This window comes from Saccopteryx leptura, chromosome 12, assembly GCF_036850995.1.
Source record: "Saccopteryx leptura isolate mSacLep1 chromosome 12, mSacLep1_pri_phased_curated, whole genome shotgun sequence".
Classification (NCBI taxonomy): Eukaryota; Metazoa; Chordata; class Mammalia; order Chiroptera; family Emballonuridae; genus Saccopteryx; species Saccopteryx leptura.
The window spans coordinates 13441804-13460549 of record NC_089514.1 but is presented as its reverse complement, the minus strand read 5'-3'; the positions used below and the strand labels follow the sequence as shown (position 1 = coordinate 13460549).

Here is an 18746-nt window from a genome sequence, read left to right as displayed (position 1 = left end):
TCTACCTCTCAACCCCCCTCCAGTCTACCGAGGGACCACAACACAACAAAACGGACACACAGCACACATATAAGGTACTCCAGAGCTAATCTGACACTGCTTAGGAATCAAGAGATGTTAATGAAAACGAAGTTATCTATGAAGAATAACTTCAGAAGATTTCTTTACTGAACTTACTTCACTTTTATATAAACACCACTAGGCAGTCATGAACTATGTCACCAGACCCAGTTGTGTCTGGTCTGACTTACATCCTGACTGGCAATTAAATAAAGGACATTAAAAATACCCTGGGATTACTTCAGGCAGGACCCCTGCCTTATCCATGCACTTTCCAACATAACATGTGACAAGAACATTGTCCCTCCCCACAGGACAGGGCTTGGCAAGAGCGACCCTGGTAATGGTTACTTGACTGGAAATTGCAATGCAATTAAAATCTCACCTGCAGATTTGGAGATGAGGGAATTTAATGCAAACTGCAAAGAAAATAAGTTCTTAGAAATAAACTAGTTGATTGTTAGTCATACTACTACTCACAATACTACTAGTAATAAATGATAGCAATAATACAAACTCGGGATGAAGTGATCATCTTGCCTTCTCGAACCCATTCTTCTATTTTCTTAGGAGACAAATTATTCAAGCTGCCTCAGCCATGTTATCTTGGGCAGTGAGTCAGCAGTCCTCCCTGCACGTGTTAGGAACTCATTAACACATTATATGGGGACTCTTGTCCGTGACACTGTTGTAAGGGAGTCAGGCATGCCAAAGAATGCAAAAGAGGTTTTTATGGGCAAGTCTTCTCCACAACTAATTTCAAAGAAATCTTTGTAATTTATTTACCAAACATTTCTGAACTACTTGGGCAAACTGAAGAAAATCCTAGGCAAAAGGTATGCTCCAGAGACGAAAAGGATACCTAATGGGTACAGAATAGTAGGTGCAGGCGTGCTTCTCTTTATTGTGCTCCACAGATGTTTCGTTGTTTTTTTACAAATTGAAGGCAAGCCCTTCCACCAGCAAAAGGATTGTGACTCGCTCTACTGTGGTGGTCTGAGCTGAACCTCCAATATCTCCAGGGTATGCCTGTGAAGTTATGGGGAAATGTAAATGGCATTTAACCCATTTCTGGTATATCAGTAATGATGAGCCTTATGTCATTTTTAAAGAAATGGACTTGTCCATCAAACAAAGTTAAAGAAAATTTTAATTACTTCAGTTACCAAAGCTTTATTTTTTATTATTTTAAGTGTGTGTATACACACACACACACACACACTTAGAATTATATGTATATATTTATATATAGCGAGAGACAGACAGGAAGGGAGAGAGATGAGAAGCATCAACTCGTAGTTGCAGCACTTTAGTTGTTCACTGATTGCTTCTCATACGTGCCTTGATGGGGGGGGGGGGGGTTGAGGGGGGCTCAGGCTGAGCCAGTGACCCTGGGCTCAAGCCAGAGACCTTCCGGGCTCAAGTCAGCAACCCAGCACTCAAGCTCATGATCCTGAGCTCAAGGCAGATGAGCCCAAGCTGAAACCACAGACCTTAGGGTTTTGAACCTGGGACCTTGGTGTCCCAGTTTGACACTATCCACTGCACCACCACCAGTCAGGCAGTTTTTACATTTGATTTTTCAATTAGAGTTTACATTCCATATTATTTTGTATTAGTTTCACATGTGTAATATAGTAGTCGGACAATTATAAACTTTACCTGGTGTTGCCTCCTCCCCAATATTTTGAGCATCCACCTGGTGCTACATACAGTTATTACAATGTTACTATGTTCCCTGTGCTGTACTGTACATCCCCATGACTGTTCTGTAGCTATCAATTTGTACTTAATCTCTGCACCTTGTTTCATCCAGTCCCCCAACCCCCCCCCCCCCCATCAATCTGGTCCCTGCATCTGTGCATCTCTTTCTGCTCTGTTTGCTCATTTATATTGTTCTTTAGACTCCACTTTATGTAAGTGAAATTATATGATATTTGTCTTTCACTAAAGCTTTTAAATACCACCAAATCAGACCATGGAGAAGCTGATTTTATTCAATATTTTTCGAGATTAATTCAAGTCTCTCATACAAAAATCAATGCCATAAAGTACATTTAAATTTCATAATAAATAACAAAAGTTGATAACTTAAAAAGAACTAAAAAATCAACATAGTCATATAGTTCTTTAAGGGGAAGAACCTATGACAATGAATTATATTAATCATGTTAAACCAACTTATTTCAAAATATTAAAAAAAGAAAAACAGACTGAGGAAAGAAAAGAACAAACACGACAAACAATCCTACTTTGTAATCAAAGAGCTTCAAAGACCTATTGTGACAACCCCTCCCCCTCCACACATTAGAAACCACAGCACATTCGGTTATGAAATTTGGGAAAAGAATTTGCTTTTGGACAGAAATAGCAATGTTTCAGCCCAAAGCCAAGTGAAAGTGCCAAGTTATAAACCTCCCTAAGAAAATGTTTTAATGGAAATGCCAACAGACCCTTAACTATAATGGTGTTAGGTGCCAAAATAGAAATAATTTTTGTTTTTGTGGTCCCTTTACCATAAATTAGATACAGATCTAGTGGAAAAACAGTAGGTATCCCGTTCTATGAGCAGTAAAGGCCAAAACTGCATACTTGATTTTAAAAACAATAATGGGCATCTATGTGAGGATTTCATTAAAAGAATTTAGCAAGCAAGTCTAGTGCTCTAAGAGAAACTTAATAGGTTTTGTGCTTACTACTCCATATTCTAAGAATACCTCAAACAAATTACTAAAATGCAACCCAGCCAAGTAGAGTATAAAATTTTGTTTCCTGGTAGGGAACTGTTATACAAACACATACACACAAGTTCAATTATTTAATTTTGACATTAAACCCTAACTGGAGCAATACAGTTTAGCAAATCAATGAGGCTTGCCAGCACAGAAAGCCTTTGGTTAACTGTTACAAGTGCCACTTCACAGAGTCACTTCAGCTCAAGATCTCTGTGCAAATCCACAGACACACTGGGCAATCAGCGAGTTTATTCTTCAATTATTCAAGCACAGTTAAGTGCTGTAATTAGGCCCCGAGAGCAGGCTGAACAGTAGTGGTCATTAGTCACAAACAATAGTTTTTAATTTGCTTTATGTCTAGCATTCATTATAGAGAGAGCTCATCAAACTGAAACTAGCCCAAAATGGTACGGCTGAACATTTGACATTAATGTGTGATTACAATTTTTATAAAGATGTGATTTACACAAGACACAGATAAATTAGGGCCTCATAGTTACAAGGCCAGTGTCATGGGCTAACTTACAAAAAGCCCAGTTAGCTTTACTTTGATAACCACAGACTGCTAAACAAAGGCATAATTTTAAATGTCTGGGGTGCCATTTATAGGTGATTAAAATAGCAAACTCTGAGTGAAACTACCTGCTATGTCCCAGTGATACAAAGATAAATGTTCCGCCTGACCTGTGGTGGCGCAATGGGTAAAGGCGTTGACCTGGAATGCTGAGGTGACCAGTTCAAAACCGTGGGCTTATGAAAGTTGATGCTTCCTGCTCCTTCCTCACCCTTCTCTCTCTCATTCTCTCTCTTCTCTAAAATAAATAAATTATATATATATATATACATTTTTTTTTTTTTACAGAGACAGAGTCAGAGAGAGGGGGATAGATACAGACAGACAGACAGGAACAGAGAGAGATGAGAAGCATCAATCATCAGTTTCTCGTTGTGGCACTTTAGTTGTTCATTGATTGCTTTCTCTTATGTGCCTTGACTGTGGGGCTACAGCAGACCGAGTAACCCCTTGCTCAAGCCAGCGACCTTGAGTCCAAGCTGGTGAGCTTTGCTCAAACCAGATGAGCTCACGCTCAAGCTGGTGACCTCGGAGTCTCGAACCTGGGTCCTCCACATCCCAGTCCGATGCTCTATCCACTGCACCACCACCTGGTCAGGCAAATATATATATATATTTTTTTTTTTTTTTTAAATTAATGTTCGACAAACTCACTGGGCTGTCCAGTGTCGCAGGGCCCCTGCAGAGCAGCTTCCTCCACTGAAGCGCTCTTCCCTGGCCTGTGCGTTCACACCTCTGCTCAAATGTCACCTCTCCAGAGAAGACATCCTGTCCACTCTCTGCATAAGGGGCTCCCCTTAGTCTCTGTCTCCTTCATGGTTTATTCTGCCTATTTTTTCTTCATAGCACTTATCATTGAAATTATTTTTGTTTTTTTATTTTTCCATTGATTTGAAAGAGACGGAGGAAAAGTGAGGGGGGAGGGAGAAGCAGGAGGGAGAGGGAGAGAAGCCTGGTTCCACTGAATGTTGACTCAATGGTTGCTTGGGGGGGAGGGAGAAGCAGGAGGGAGAGAAAGAAGCCTGGTCTCACTGAGTGTTGCCCCAGTGGTTGCTCCTCCTATGTGCCCTGACCAGGGAGAGGGAAAGAAGCCTGGTCCCACTGAGTGTTGACCCAGTGGTTGCTCCTCCTATGTGCCCTGACCAGGGAGAGGGAAAGAAGCCTGGTCCCACTGAGTGTTGCCCCAGTGGTTGCTCCTCCTATGTGCCCTGACCAGGGAGAGGGAAAGAAGCCTGGTTCCACTGAGTGTTGCCCCAGTGGTTGCTCCTCCTATGTGCCTTGACCAGGGAGAGGGAGAGAAGCCTGGTCCCACTGAGTGTTGCCCCAGTGGTTGCTCCTCCTATGTGCCTTGACCAGGGAGAGGGAGAGAAGCCTGGTCCCACTGAGTGTTGCCCCAGTGGTTGCTCCTCCTATGTGCCCTGACCAGGGAGAGGGAGAGAAGCCTGGTCCCACTGAGTGTTGCCCCAGTGGTTGCTCCTCCTATGTGCCCTGACCAGGGAGAGGGAGAGAAGCCTGGTTCCACTGAGTGTTGCCCCAGTGGTTGCTCCTCCTATGTGCCTTGACCAGGGAGAGGGAAAGAAGCCTGGTCCCACTGAGTGTTGCCCCAGTGGTTGCTCCTCCTATGTGCCTTGACCAGGGAGAGGGAGAGAAGCCTGGTTCCACTGAGTGTTGCCCCAGTGGTTGCTCCTCCTATGTGCCCTGACCAGGGAGAGGGAGAGAAGCCTGGTCCCACTGAGTGTTGCCCCAGTGGTTGCTCCTCCTATGTGCCCTGACCAGGGAGAGGGAGAGAAGCCTGGTCCCACTGAGTGTTGCCCCAGTGGTTGCTCCTCCTATGTGCCCTGACCAGGGAGAGGGAGAGAAGCCTGGTCCCACTGAGTGTTGACCCAGTGGTTGCTCCTCCTATGTGCCCTGACCAGGGAGAGGGAGAGAAGCCTGGTCCCACTGAGTGTTGACCCAATGGTTGCTCCTCCTATGTGCCCTGACCAAGGATCAGACCCCAACTCCAGTGTGCCAGGACAACTCTATCCACTGAGCCAATGGCCACACCCAATGTCTATTTGTTTATTCTATTTCTACTAAATTGTGAGCTGTGCGAGGTAAGACTCTGGATATCCTTAAAGCGTAAGTTTAGTACCTAGAACATATCCAGCACATGCAAAGTATTCAATATATGTTCACTGCATGAAACGAAGACTGAACCATGCCCCACAACAAGGTGCTGTCAAGCAGAAAGAGCTAAGCCTATAACAGAAAATAGTAAATAACCTTGCAAGAACTATATTAATATAATTTTTAGTACAAGACATTTCAGTGATGAAAAAATGAAAACCTTCATTTTTAGTTCCTTTCTCTAAAATTTCCAGGCCTTCCCTAACATCCAGGTAAATTTCTTTTAATTTATTAACAGAAGAACACAAAAATGAAACTAAATATGGTAAGAGAAGTATATGAACTAACCAACTGCCTTTCTTCCTTACTTAAAGAATATTTAGGTCCTGGCCGGTTGGCTCAGTGGTAGAGTGTCGGCCTGGCGTGCAGGAGTTCCGGGTTCGATTCCCGGCCAGGGCACACAGGAGAAGCGTCCATCTGCTTCTCCACCCCTCCCCCTCTCCTTCCTCTCTGTCTCTCTCTTCCTCTCCCGCAGCCAAGGCTCCATTGGAGCAAAGTTGGCCCGGGCACTGAGGATGGCTCTGTGGCCTCTGCCTCAGGCGCTAGAGTGGCTCTGGTTGCAACAAAGCGAAGCCCCAGATGGGCAGAGCATCACCCCCTGGTGGGCATGCCCGGTGGATCCCAGTCCGGCGCATGCAGGAGTCTAACTGCCTCGCCACTTCCAACTTCAGAAAAATACAAAAAAAAAAAAAAAAAAGAATATTTACACCTGACCAGACGGTGGCGCAGTGGATAGAGCGTCGAACTGGGATGCTGAGAACCCAGGTTCGAGACCCGGAAGTCGCCAGCTTGAGCGCAGGCTCATCTGGTTTGAACAAAGCTCACCAGTTTGGACCCAAGGTTGCTGGCTTGAGCAAAGGGTTACTCGGTCTGCTGTAGCCCCACGGTCAAGACACATGTGAGAAAGCAATCAATTAACAACTAAGGTGTCACAACGAAAAACTGATTGATGCTTCTCATCTCTCTCCGTTCCTGTCTGTCTGTCCCTATCTATCCCTCTCTGACTCTCTCTGTAAAAAAATATATATATATTTACTAAAGGACTGCCAAATCTAACTCCAATTCCATTGGTTCCCCATGGATACATATCACCTCTGAGATTTCTAGGTGATCTTAACATAAACATTTGATTTCCAGAACTAAAAGTCCTTCTGTTGCCCTGGAATCAGGTGTATAAATCAAATCTGGTGTTACCCCCTCACTCTGAAAATCCATAAAGGTAACTATAAGACAAAAGTCAAAATAAGTAGTAATAGCCCCCCAAGATACAGCACAGAGACAGTACCTGTGCTGCCTAGCATGTTGCTGTGGCCAAACCGTTAAAGAGCGCTCCCTTTCTGGTTGTTAAGTAACAGGAACACTGCTGTACTGTGTTATTTTGCATTTTGTAAATATTCAAAAAACATTTTAATAGTATGTTTCCTTAATTCTAAACTTCCAATGTAAGGACTTCCTCTTTAAGTTGTTCTGAATACTTATTATTCTATTTGTTTTATCCTAACCTCACCACTTTGATCATAATCACACTTCCCCACGGCATCCAATAATAAAATATAGTATGTTGGACACAGTAAATACGTATTATCTGACTGATGTTAGAAGTAGAGACAGAGGGCCCTGGCCGGTTGGCTCAGCGGTAGAGCGTCGGCCTAGCGTGCGGAGGACCCGGGTTCGATTCCCGGCCAGGGCACACAGGAGAAGCGCCCATTTGCTTCTCCACCCCTCCGCCGCGCTTTCCCTCTCTGTCTCTCTCTTCCCCTCCCGCAGCCAAGGCTCCATTGGAGCAAAGATGGCCCGGGCGCGGGGGATGGCTCTGTGGCCTTTGCCCCAGGCGCTAGAGTGGCTCTGGTCGCAACATGGCGACACCCAGGATGGGCAGAGCATCGCCCCCTGGTGGGCGTGCCGGGTGGATCCCGGTCGGGCGCATGCGGGAGTCTGTCTGACTGTCTCTCCCTGTTTCTAGCTTCAGAAAAATGAAAAAAAAAACAAAACAAAAAAACAAACAAACAAACAAACAAAAAAAAGAAGTAGAGACAGTTCCTTAGTTTAAGTTGAGAGAGAAGTCAATAGTCTGAACATAAATAACCTGGAGAACAGCCTGAGAGGAGAAAGAACTGCAGGAAGGCTCAAAATAGTTAACATTAATCTTGAATATAAAAAATAGAAGAGTCTTGATTCAATCAACCATACTTTATTCAATTCCCACTGGAAGATATATGCTGGAGATGGAAATGAGTTAGACATGGTATCTGCCCTCCTCAGAATCTAGTGGAAGAGACAGGCATCAACATAAGCGTCACGCAGTGGCCCTTGCAATGGCGTGGATACCACACTGTGGGACCACAGAAGCGCATGGAAAACAGCCTCCGTCTTGCTACATAAAACAATCCTTGCACCCATCTTCTCTCCAGTATAATCCTGCTCCACTCCAAGTCCAGCTTAGAAGCCACCTCTGAGGGTTGCAAACGAAGGCAACTGCTCCCCTCACCCCCCCACAGGTTTCACTCCACGGCAGTGCCTGTCAGCAGCGAGAGAGAAACAGAAGCAGCCACTGGGGGAGGCGAAATGGTCAGAAATAAGGTCAACAGTAGGTAACTGCCGTGCAAAAGAGAGAAGGCCACCACAGGATGGGACTGAAGGGAGGCGCGGGCCAAGGTGGAAGGGCCTTATATGGAGTTGGGAGAGTAGAATTCTAGCAAGCCGGGGGGGGGGGGGTCGCACAAGTCACTTAACCTCTGTGGACCCCAACCCCAATTTGTCATCTACAAAATAACAGACTCAAATTAAATTATTGCTAAGGTCCCAATTCTAAGAGCACAAAAATCAAAAGCTAGACATACTATTTAACCCCAGCAGTCCACAAGAATACCAAAATGACATTTATTAAAATTTTACCATGGTACCCAGATTTAGTAATATCTAGAAAAGTATATCCTATCAGCTCACCAGGGTAGCTATACAGGTATCCTTAATCAAATATTCTCCTTGGTAGTCAGAAACAGAGACATTAAGTCAATTATCTATTTATAGCAGATATAAATCTTTTCTGAACTGGCTTAATAATAAAATATTTGAGCAACTTAGCTTTGGCATTAAAGTTGTCCTTTACACTAACTGCATTACAGTAATTCTCCTTCCAAAGGGTTTATAGCATTGGTACTAAATAAGCACAGCTAGCACACTAATTAATAAAATAAGTGACAAACACTTCCACATAATTATGGAAATAACTATATTGGTTCCATTGGTTTTCTACTGCTACATACATATATAACACTTGCCCCAAAATTCAGTGGCTTTATCTGCTCACAATTCTGTGGGTGAGCAATTTAGACTATCACAGCTGGACAGTTCACTGCTCGTCAGCCTGAGGTCACTAATGCAGCTGTAGGCATCTGGGAACTTGACTCGGCTGGATGGTCAAGATGGCCTCCCTCCCATGCGTGCTGTTAGCCTCGTCTCCAGCAGGCTAGTCTGGGCTGCGCTACGCAGCAGTGGAGGGGTTCCCAGCAGCACAGAGGGCACTCAATGTACACAGTGCTTCTGAAGTCTATCCTCTGTAACATTTGCTAAGACACCACCAGCCAAAGCGAGTCAGATGACTAAACCCAGAGTCAATGCAAGGAGTGGATAAACTGTGCATTCAGAGATGTGAGAAATTAAGGGCCATTCGTGTTAATAACGTCCCACATTAACTGTTAGCTTGTTTTAGCCAAGTAATAAAAATGATTTTATAATTTAAAGAACAGCCTTCCATTTAGCAATTCTTATTTTCCTCTTAGAATAAATTAGAACTTCTTAGAAAATACTAACTCCTAATGCAATATGAAACAAGTCCAGTCTTAGGCTTGAGCTAATGACTGGTTTCTTCAGTCCAGCCTTTCTAATCTTCAACTAGAAGCCAGTCTTGAACTCTGCCACTGACCAAACAGTTACTTAATCTCTCTGGGCATTACTCCTGCCGCTGGTAAAATGGGAACTTGACCACTCGTCCGGTATGCCGCATATAGCTGTCTTCCCAGTTGAACTCAACCTAAACTTTTCAACATATATTGAAGACCAACTATGTTTCAGGCATTTGCTGGGAAACAGGAACTAAAAAGATATTTCCACACAATGTATAACAATGTGATGAATACTTTAAACACTGAAAGAATCCAAATGTACATAAAGGATATATTTATATAGAGGAATAACACAGAGAAGTTAAAATTAATTAACTACATGTGACAACCACGTAATGATAATGCATTGTGGGCACCGTGCACAGACATCGGCCCCGTGGGCAGCAGGGGCTGACGTCCCATCCACACTGGGTTTGCCAAACCACAAACCTTGACGCCAGTTTCATCTACCCAGAGAAAGGAGTTCTTTTCCCTTCTCACCAGGGGCCTCCTGCTTAGCTGAGGCTGTGTCAGTACAGAGGAAGGCCCCCGGCTAGTTCTCACGAAGGCACAGAGCAGGCCAGGGCCATGCCAACACCACGGACGAAACACGGGTATGTGAGGTGGAAGAGCGAGTCACGGAACATGCTCATTAATGACTCCATCTCTACCCTGCTCCAAACCACAGAAAATAAAATACTGGTCAAAGATGAAAACATCGGGGTTAAACTATAAAGAAAAGCATGGGAATGAGTCAAATTTCAGGTTACCAGTTCCCACTAATCAGGGAGAGAAAAAAAAAAGGACAGAGAGAAGCACACAAGAATTTCAAAGCTCTAGTTCTTAAAACTGGGAGAGGGGTATATATGGGCTCATCACCTTTGGATACTTTATGAATGTTTTGTATCTATATTCAACGTTTATTTTATTTATTTATTATTTATTTATTTTGACAGAGAGTGAGTCAGAGAGAGGGATAGATAGGGACAGACAGGAACAGAGAGAGATGAGAAGCATCAATCATTAGTTTTTCATTGCAACACCTTAGTTGTTCATTGATTGCTTTCTCATATGTGCCTTGACCGTGGGCCTTCAGCAGACCGAGTAACCCCTTGCTCACACCAGCGACCTTGGGTCCAAGCTGATGAGCTTTGCTCAAACCAGTTGAGCCCGCGCTCAAGCTGGTGACCTCAGGGTCTCTAACCTGGGTCCTCTGCATCCCAGTCCAACGCCACCTCCTGGTCAGGCTATATTCAACGTTTAATCAAAACAATTGGGGGAGGGGAGACTTGCTCCTTGTACTCAAAGAGCTGAAACTCGACAAGAGGAAGAGGATCAATGGCTATGAATGGAACAGAACATGAGCTTTGGTAAGGCTGTCCAGTTTGACAGCTTCAGAAGGAAGCAGGTGAGGCATGCCGGAGTGCTTGATGAAGTACTATCTACCCTACACGTTGATAACCACACAGGTTCAGAACATCTAGTTACACAATAATTTCAGGTTTCAGGATGATAATTGTAATCGTTTAAGCAACACTTGCCTTTTGATTTTTTTAAAAAAAGTCATTTAGAACTTAAATAAAATGGTATTATTTGTAATAAGAATGATGTACAGAGAGCCGCTACACTACAGGATGGGTCTACTAAATATTAACGTAAAACCTGGGAAAAACCATTCAACTACTATTCTGTAGGCTGGTAAAATAATACAATAAAGATTCCTTTCATTGACTCCTAGAATAATAGTTACCAGGCAGTAGAGAAAAGGTTGAACTAAAGACACCAATCACTTGCTCAAGAATCTATATAATTTATCTTTACAACCTATACTGGGTTTAAAAGCAAAAACAAAACCTTTAAATGCAAACCACGGAATAAGAAGTTCCCATTTATATTTTTAGAATACTACTGCATTTGCAATATCTCTACATAAATACATGTAAACTTATTTTTTTTAAGTCTAAGATAAGAAACAGATGAGGGATAAAGGGAAAGGGATAAATTGGAGGAACATCTTATTGTTTATTCAGATGACCTCAAATATCCCATGTTTCAAGACTGATGAATATGGAGCTTCTATAAAACTGTGGGCCTATCATGGCTGTCTAAGCCATGCTTTACCCAGGTCCCTTTTCCTTACTTGTATTTAGTTAAAATGTAATGACTTTTAAACCAGCCCATTAAACTTACAGAAAACTTCCTCTATTTTACTTTAACAGAGAAGTGAAGCCATTCATAACCTATCATATTAAAATATAAAAATAACTATGAGAAGACAAGTATAAGCTTCTATTACATACCTTTAGTATAAATTACATAATGATAATGTGTCAAGCAGTAAGTTATCACAAAACATCTCTATACAAAGCTTTCAATCTATAATATAGTTCAGATCCAAGTGTAGTCACCATAATAAATCAGCGGTTTTTGCACCTTAAAACCACAAATAGGGCCTGACCTCTGGTGGCGCAGTGGATAAAGCGTCGACCTGGGAACACTGAGGTTGCCAGTTCAAAACCCTGCACTTGTCTGGTCAAGGCATATATGGGAGTTGATGCTTCCTGCTCCTACCCCCTTTCTTTCTCTCTCTCTCTCTCTCTCCCTCCCTCCCTCCCTCCTCTCTAAAATGAATAAATAAAAAATAAAAATAAATTCTTTAAGAGTTCTGACTAAAAGGAATTGTTTAGTTATAGTAATAAAAATAAATAAATAAATAAAAACTACAAATAGGGTTTTACAGGAACAAAAGTGTCATTTCAAAGTTTTATCACAAAGAGGATTTTTTTAAAAGTTAGAATAACATTTAAAAATAAAATTGATATTTTTAATTATCAAATAATAATTATAGACTATACTCTCAAAACAAAAGAAGATCAACAAGATCATATGTATAATTTTTTTATTCTTTTTTTTTAGAGCGAGGAGAGAGAAAGAGAGAAAAGGGAGGGGGAAGCAGGAAGCATCAACTCATAGTAGCTGTTTCTCATATGTGCCATGACCAGGCAAGCCTAGGGTTTTGAACTGGTGACTCTGGCATTCCAGATCGACACCCTATCCACTGCACCACCACAGGTCAGGCACATATCAATTCTGATATTCAATTACAGAACCACTCAAAGAAGAATTTATCAGTTTAGTTCCATTCTATAAAAAAACCACACCAACATCAAGCTTAAAACTGCTTATTAGTATTTTCTGATCAAAATGCCTATACCACTATTACCTATACCACTATTAACCAATGTCAACCAAATAAATTTAAAAAAATAAAATTAAACTAAAAAAAATTTTTAAATCACACAAAAAAAATGCCTATATCACACTGTAAATCTTTACACCTAAATCCTACTTAACCAAATTCCATATAACAATTAGAGGGGCTAACAATTTTTTATACATACACCTATATTCAAAAAGTGGTTCGTCATCTGACCAATGGTGACACAATAGATAAGAGTGTCAACCTGGCACGCTGAGGTCCCAGGTTTGAAATCCTAGGGTCAACGGCTTGAGCACAGGCTCACCAGCTTGAGCGTGGGATCATCAACATGATCTCATAGTCTCTGGCTTTAGATCAAACATTGCTGGCTTGAAGCCCAAGGTCGCTGGCTTGGCTGAAACCGTCCCCTGCCACTGCCCTGTCAAGGCACATATGAAAAGCAGTCAATGAACAACTAAAAGTGCCGCAACTATGAGTTGATGCTCCTCATCTCTCGCCCTTCCTTTCTCTGTCCCTATCACTAATACACATATACACATACATATGTGTGTGTATACATACATACATATGGTTTCATATATAAAATACCTTTACAAGGCCATTAAGTTCTTTATGAAAAAACAGAAGCTGATTTGAATTAATATATTTTCCTATTTCTTAATTTCAAAGCCAATAATCAAGTTTAATATAACTGGAATAAAAATGCAATTTCACTGTCTACTGCTATACTGTTATAATTATATGTGTGTGTGTGTGTGTGTATGCATGTGTGTGTATGTACATATGATATTTGATTACACAATTTTGGGAAAATTAAAAAATTATGAAAAACCATAATACCTACAACCCCACCATTCCAAAATATCCAGATTCCTACCATTAATATTTGATATAACAATAAGCTTTGAGAATTTTATTAGTGGGTCTCCTTGTATCCCGATTGAGATGATCATAATTTTTAAATATGTTAATGTGATGCAATATATTTATAGATTGTCTAATATTATGCCACCTGTGCGTGCAAGAGATAAACCACACTTGCAGTTTTTGATCTCTCTGGATTGAGTTTGCTGGTGTACTTTTTCAAGTTTTTTTCCTATCTTCATGACTGATATAAACCTATCATTTTTCTCTGTCATAATGTTTCTGTCTTCTTTAAATACGAGAGTTATGTAGGTCTTGCAGAATGAGTTGAAAAGCACGTCCTCTTTTTTCCTACTGTCTGGAAAAAGTTGTAAAAAACTGAGATTTATCTGCTCCTTGAAATTTTGGTAACATTCATCTGTAAAATCATCTGGACCTAACGTTTCCCTTATGAAATGAATTTTTCTTTTTTTCTTTTTCTTCAATTTCTTAAGAGTTGTAAGATTATGGGGTTTGGGTGAAAAAAGGTGAAGTGATTAAGCAAAGAAAAAAATCTACAGACACAGACCACAGTGTGGGGACTGCAGGAGGGAAAGGGGGTGGGGGAAGGTGGAGGAGGGCAGAGGAAAGACTGAGGGTGATGAATGAAGACCTGACTTCTTGTCGTGGACACATAACACAATCTACAAATGATGTACTATAGAACTATGCACCTAAAACCTGTATAATTTTATTAACCAATGTCACTCCAATAAATTCAATATAAAAAGAGTCATAAGATTATTCAAACTAATTATTTCTTGAATCTGTTTTGAAAGGCTAAATTTTCTAGGAATTGATCTATCTTTGCCCACAGCAATTCGGACCAAAAATTTACAGCTTTTCAGAATTGTGATGTCCTTTTATCTGAATTTAGAATAAGCAATGTATTTTGACAGCACTAAATAACTTAAGTCATTTTGTTTTTATTTTTAATGAGGGGGTTGAGAATCCCTATAACAGGTCTAAAACCAGCTGGATATACCCTGGGTACCACAAAACCTTCATCACTATTTCTGACAAACAGAAATTGGCGTGCGTGTATCTTAGTCACACCACTTACCACCAGAAACGGGGGCATCCATGAAAACTGCTCCCATTTTCTCAACTTCTTTGGCCAATTCTTTTGAAACCGCAGGATCAATAGTACTGGAATCTATTAATAGTGAGCCTTTCTTCACTTTTCTAAGTAAATAAATAAATATATGGTTGTTGTTTTTTAAAGTATACTTTTTAAAAAATTTTTAAAACTATAGTTTATAATGCTGAATAAGCATTTCATGTAATTACCTAGAGAATCAGAATCTGCTAAAAGCTGCCAGGTATCAAGGTCATCTTTGGTTTAGTATTAAAAGCATTATCAGAAGTTGCTCAAAATCTCAAATTCATTTGCAGGTCAATTATAGCTCAAAATACAGCGAAACTCTTTCAAACAAACCAAAATAATCTAGTAAACTCCATGGTATGATTTTTAGATGAAATACACACTAACCATAATAATACAGGTAAGCTAAGATTTAAGCAATTTAAAATACCTATTTACTTTAAAAAGAGGTATTTGGTAGGATTTAAATGTGTGTTTGTAAAGTAGCTAGGTCTCTTTTAAAAGTAAATGATTTGTCTTCAAAAAGCCATATTGTGAGTTTCACATATCTACATTATTTCCACTAGGTAGAATAAATATAAGCAATTGGAATTTAGCCATTTGCTTCAGGATGGTGTCTTCTTTAACAACCATAACTTTTTAAAGACAAAATAAAATATCAACCAGGCAGAAAGAAAAATACCAGAATGGACCTGGAAATCTCACAAAGTCTTTTTGTTCTTTATAGTAAATTTATATACATACTTTGGCAAAAAGAGGAAGCAGCTTTTTCATATAACATATTTTACATCAATATTTAAATGGAATTCTTAAAGTATTTTTGTTTGTACTGTAAGTACAGATTATATGCCTAAATAGTTCCCTTATAATCTATAATCCAACTGGTTAGGAAACTCTGATCTAAATTATAATTTATTTAAAGGACTATGGTTAACCTTTAATTCATGATTTTCCACAGTCCTTGCTACAGATAAACTAACACTGGAGATATTTAATTAGAATCACAACTGGAAAATTGGAATTGAATAAATATAAATATTAAAGGAGTAAATAGATAACCACTGCTTAAATAAAGAAAAAACCTTTCTATAGCAACAAATAGCACACAAAATGCTTATAACAATTTTAGACATATGAATGGAATTGGCCCAAATGCAATGATTGTGTGTATTCCACAAAACAACAAAACAACACATTCTAACATAGATCATCTCAATATGTAGTTTAACTATATATATGCAAACTAAAAAATAGGAATTACGTTTGCCAGTCTTCTGTGCTATTAATATTTTTAAGGTCTTAAAACTTTAAGAAATGGGAAATCATCTCAGGAGTACACACGCACTAGGGGGGAGAAATGATCCTGGCCCAGAAGGAAAAAAAGAACCACCCACGAGTAGCAAATTACAGTTCAATGTAAAGCCAAACTCTTTCATAGCACTGCTGGACAAGACGGCTCTGGGAGTTGGCCACCCTCTTTCTTAATAAAGGACAGAGGATTTGTGTCCACACAAGTTTTAGTGACGTTTTCTGAAGAGGTGAAGCAGGACCATAATTGGAACAGACTGGGTAACAAAGAGAGCGAGGTCACCTTTGGACCACACAGCCTATGGGCCTGACAGCGCCGTCCAAAATGAGTGTCTTTCAACCTTCCCTGAAATCTAAACATTTACCTTATCAGTTTTCTACTATCCAAGTTATCTTTTGCTTCCAAGTTTGTCAGTTTTCCAAAGCAATTCAATTTCCAAAAACCTCAAACTTCATGTTAGTACAGCTTTATAAAACTAAACCCTTTCTTTTTAAGGCCTTCATGTGTCCTCAGGGCCAGTTTGTTTTGCCTCCTTGCTGAAAATCGGCAACAAAACAAGTCAGGAACAGGACCCAGTAAGACCAGAAAACTAAGTTGGGAATCCAACCGCTGGCATCCAAACATAACCACAAGGGTTTGGCAATAGGCGCAATTAACCAAAAGGTCCTCAAAGCCAGGGAAGCTAGGCACTGGCTAGGAAACTCTGACCTAAATTATATTTTATTTAAAGAGCAACTGCTAACCTTTAATTCCAACTCCTCAAAGTTCTTACTGCAGATGTACTAACCCAGAGGACATACAATAACTTTTTATTATATAATAAAATGTTAAATAATGGTGTTCTTTCCAATGTTTGGTTTTATTTTTCATAGAAACCTTTTCCTGAATTTCTGTAAACCATATTAGGCTTGTAACATTTCATGCAAGCTTTAAAAGTCTCTTAAACATGTTACCAATGAAAGCATAAGTTTAATGCAAGAGTTAAAGGAAAGAAACAGAAGCAAAAAAAAAAAAAAAAGCATTCCCAAAAGTCACATACTTGACTTCAGTGAAAAAACAAACCCCTTACAATAAGAAACCACACCATTCGCTTTTAAGAAATTAGAAAACAGTATGGAAAGCTTTTATAAACATAACTGTAATTTCTTAATAGTTCTAACAAATGTGAAACTCATGAACTATCAATATGAGAAAATATCCACAGTTGAGAAATACATACTTTAGAATTCCATTTGCTCCAGAATAAACTTCAACTGCATTCATACTGGTGGGTAACATTGTAATAATTCTGTCAGCTTTTTCAGCTACATCTGCTGGGGAAGACACTACCTTTAAGAAAAATTAAAAAGGCACATTTAAATTAAAATGTAAGCAATATCTACAGCACAAGTAGGATCTACTTTTTTATGCATAGAACAAATGCCGGTAACAGTGACAGTGAATAAAAACTCATCCTGTTTCCAAATGACCAAATAAAAAGTTTACTGCCTAAAATAGAGTCCGTTTCTTACACATATACAGATGCAGTTGCTGTGGAATCAAATCTACTGTTTATTTTTAAAAGTGTGAAGTGAATGGAGGGGGAAAGGGCAAAACCCAACAGTCCTGGGAACAGACTCACTTCTCATGGATTCCTCGCACTTGGGATTCTTCAACAGCATACTTTTTGGTAGATGCTTCCACTAAGAAAAACATTACACATTCTAGTACAACAGGGGCTGGTAACCAAAGGATTCACCAGTGATTTCAATGGGCAGCATGATCCCCCAGTAAAATGATCAGGCCCCAATCTTCCAAGCTCCCTTTGGAAAAAAAACAAAAAAACAGAAAACCCCCGCCTGTTTCAGAAAATTAAAGGTCAGGGCAAGGGCAGGAGCACTCCCTGCACTGATTCTGAGAATGCCAGCTGCCAGGACCCATGTGGAAACTATGGGTGAAAGAGAGACAGACAAACAGGGATCAAGGTATGCTCTCCTTTCAACCCTCATTTCTGCTTCCATGATGGCCATGCACACGCTGGAAAGGTGCTCTGTCTTCTGTGTGTGTGTGCGCGTGCCCACGTGGGTGTGCGTGCCCGCGTGGGTGTGCGTGCCCGCGTGGGTGTGCGTGCCCGCGTGGGTGTGCGTGCCCGCGTGGGTATGCACACTCTCACTCTCATCCCCGACGCCCCGCTCTCTCCCTCATCCACACCTCCACTCACCTGGCCGGCAAGGCAGCCAAAGAGGTCGGGAGAGACCGGAGCTTACTCTTTGACTCAAACTCTCCTTTACCAGAAAGAATCCATCACCCCACCTGTCACAAAACTCCTCTAAAGCCTATTTCTCTTTAGAGAAAGACAAAAGATTATCAAGAGGATAATCGAAGATTTCTCCATGGCATGCTTGACACGCGTGTTATAAACTGACAGGTTTCTACTAGGAAGCATGGAGCGACTCGACATGCGTGTTATAAACTGACAGGTTTCTACTAGGAAGCATGGAGCGACTCGACATGCGTGTTATAAACTGACAGGTTTCTACTAGGAAGCATGGAGCGACTCGACATGCGTGTTATAAACTGACAGGTTTCTACTAGGAAGCATGGAGCGACTCGACATGCGTGTTATAAACTGACAGGTTTCTACTAGGAAGCATGGAGCGACTCGACATGCGTGTTATAAACTGACAGGTTTCTACTAGGAAGCATGGAGCGACTCGACATGCGTGTTATAAACTGACAGGTTTCTACTAGGAAGCATGGAGCGACAGGGACGCACCTTAGGAATGGGAGGCCTCTGCCTCTCGTGTG

The 18746-nt window shown here is 40.7% G+C and overlaps 1 protein-coding gene across 2 annotated transcripts in view; it reads right to left on the bottom strand.

Moving 5' to 3' along the window:
- The window catches only part of HIBADH (3-hydroxyisobutyrate dehydrogenase), a 107849-nt gene that overhangs the window by 75127 nt on the left and 13976 nt on the right, over positions 1-18746 (bottom strand). For both annotated transcript variants that reach the window (XM_066354111.1, XM_066354112.1), the window contains exons 3-4: positions 17179-17288; positions 14609-14730 (exon numbers count right to left, since the gene is read on the bottom strand). In XM_066354111.1, coding sequence (XP_066210208.1) covers positions 14609-14730; positions 17179-17288 — 232 coding nt within the window. The remainder of the gene's footprint in view (positions 1-14608; positions 14731-17178; positions 17289-18746) is intronic.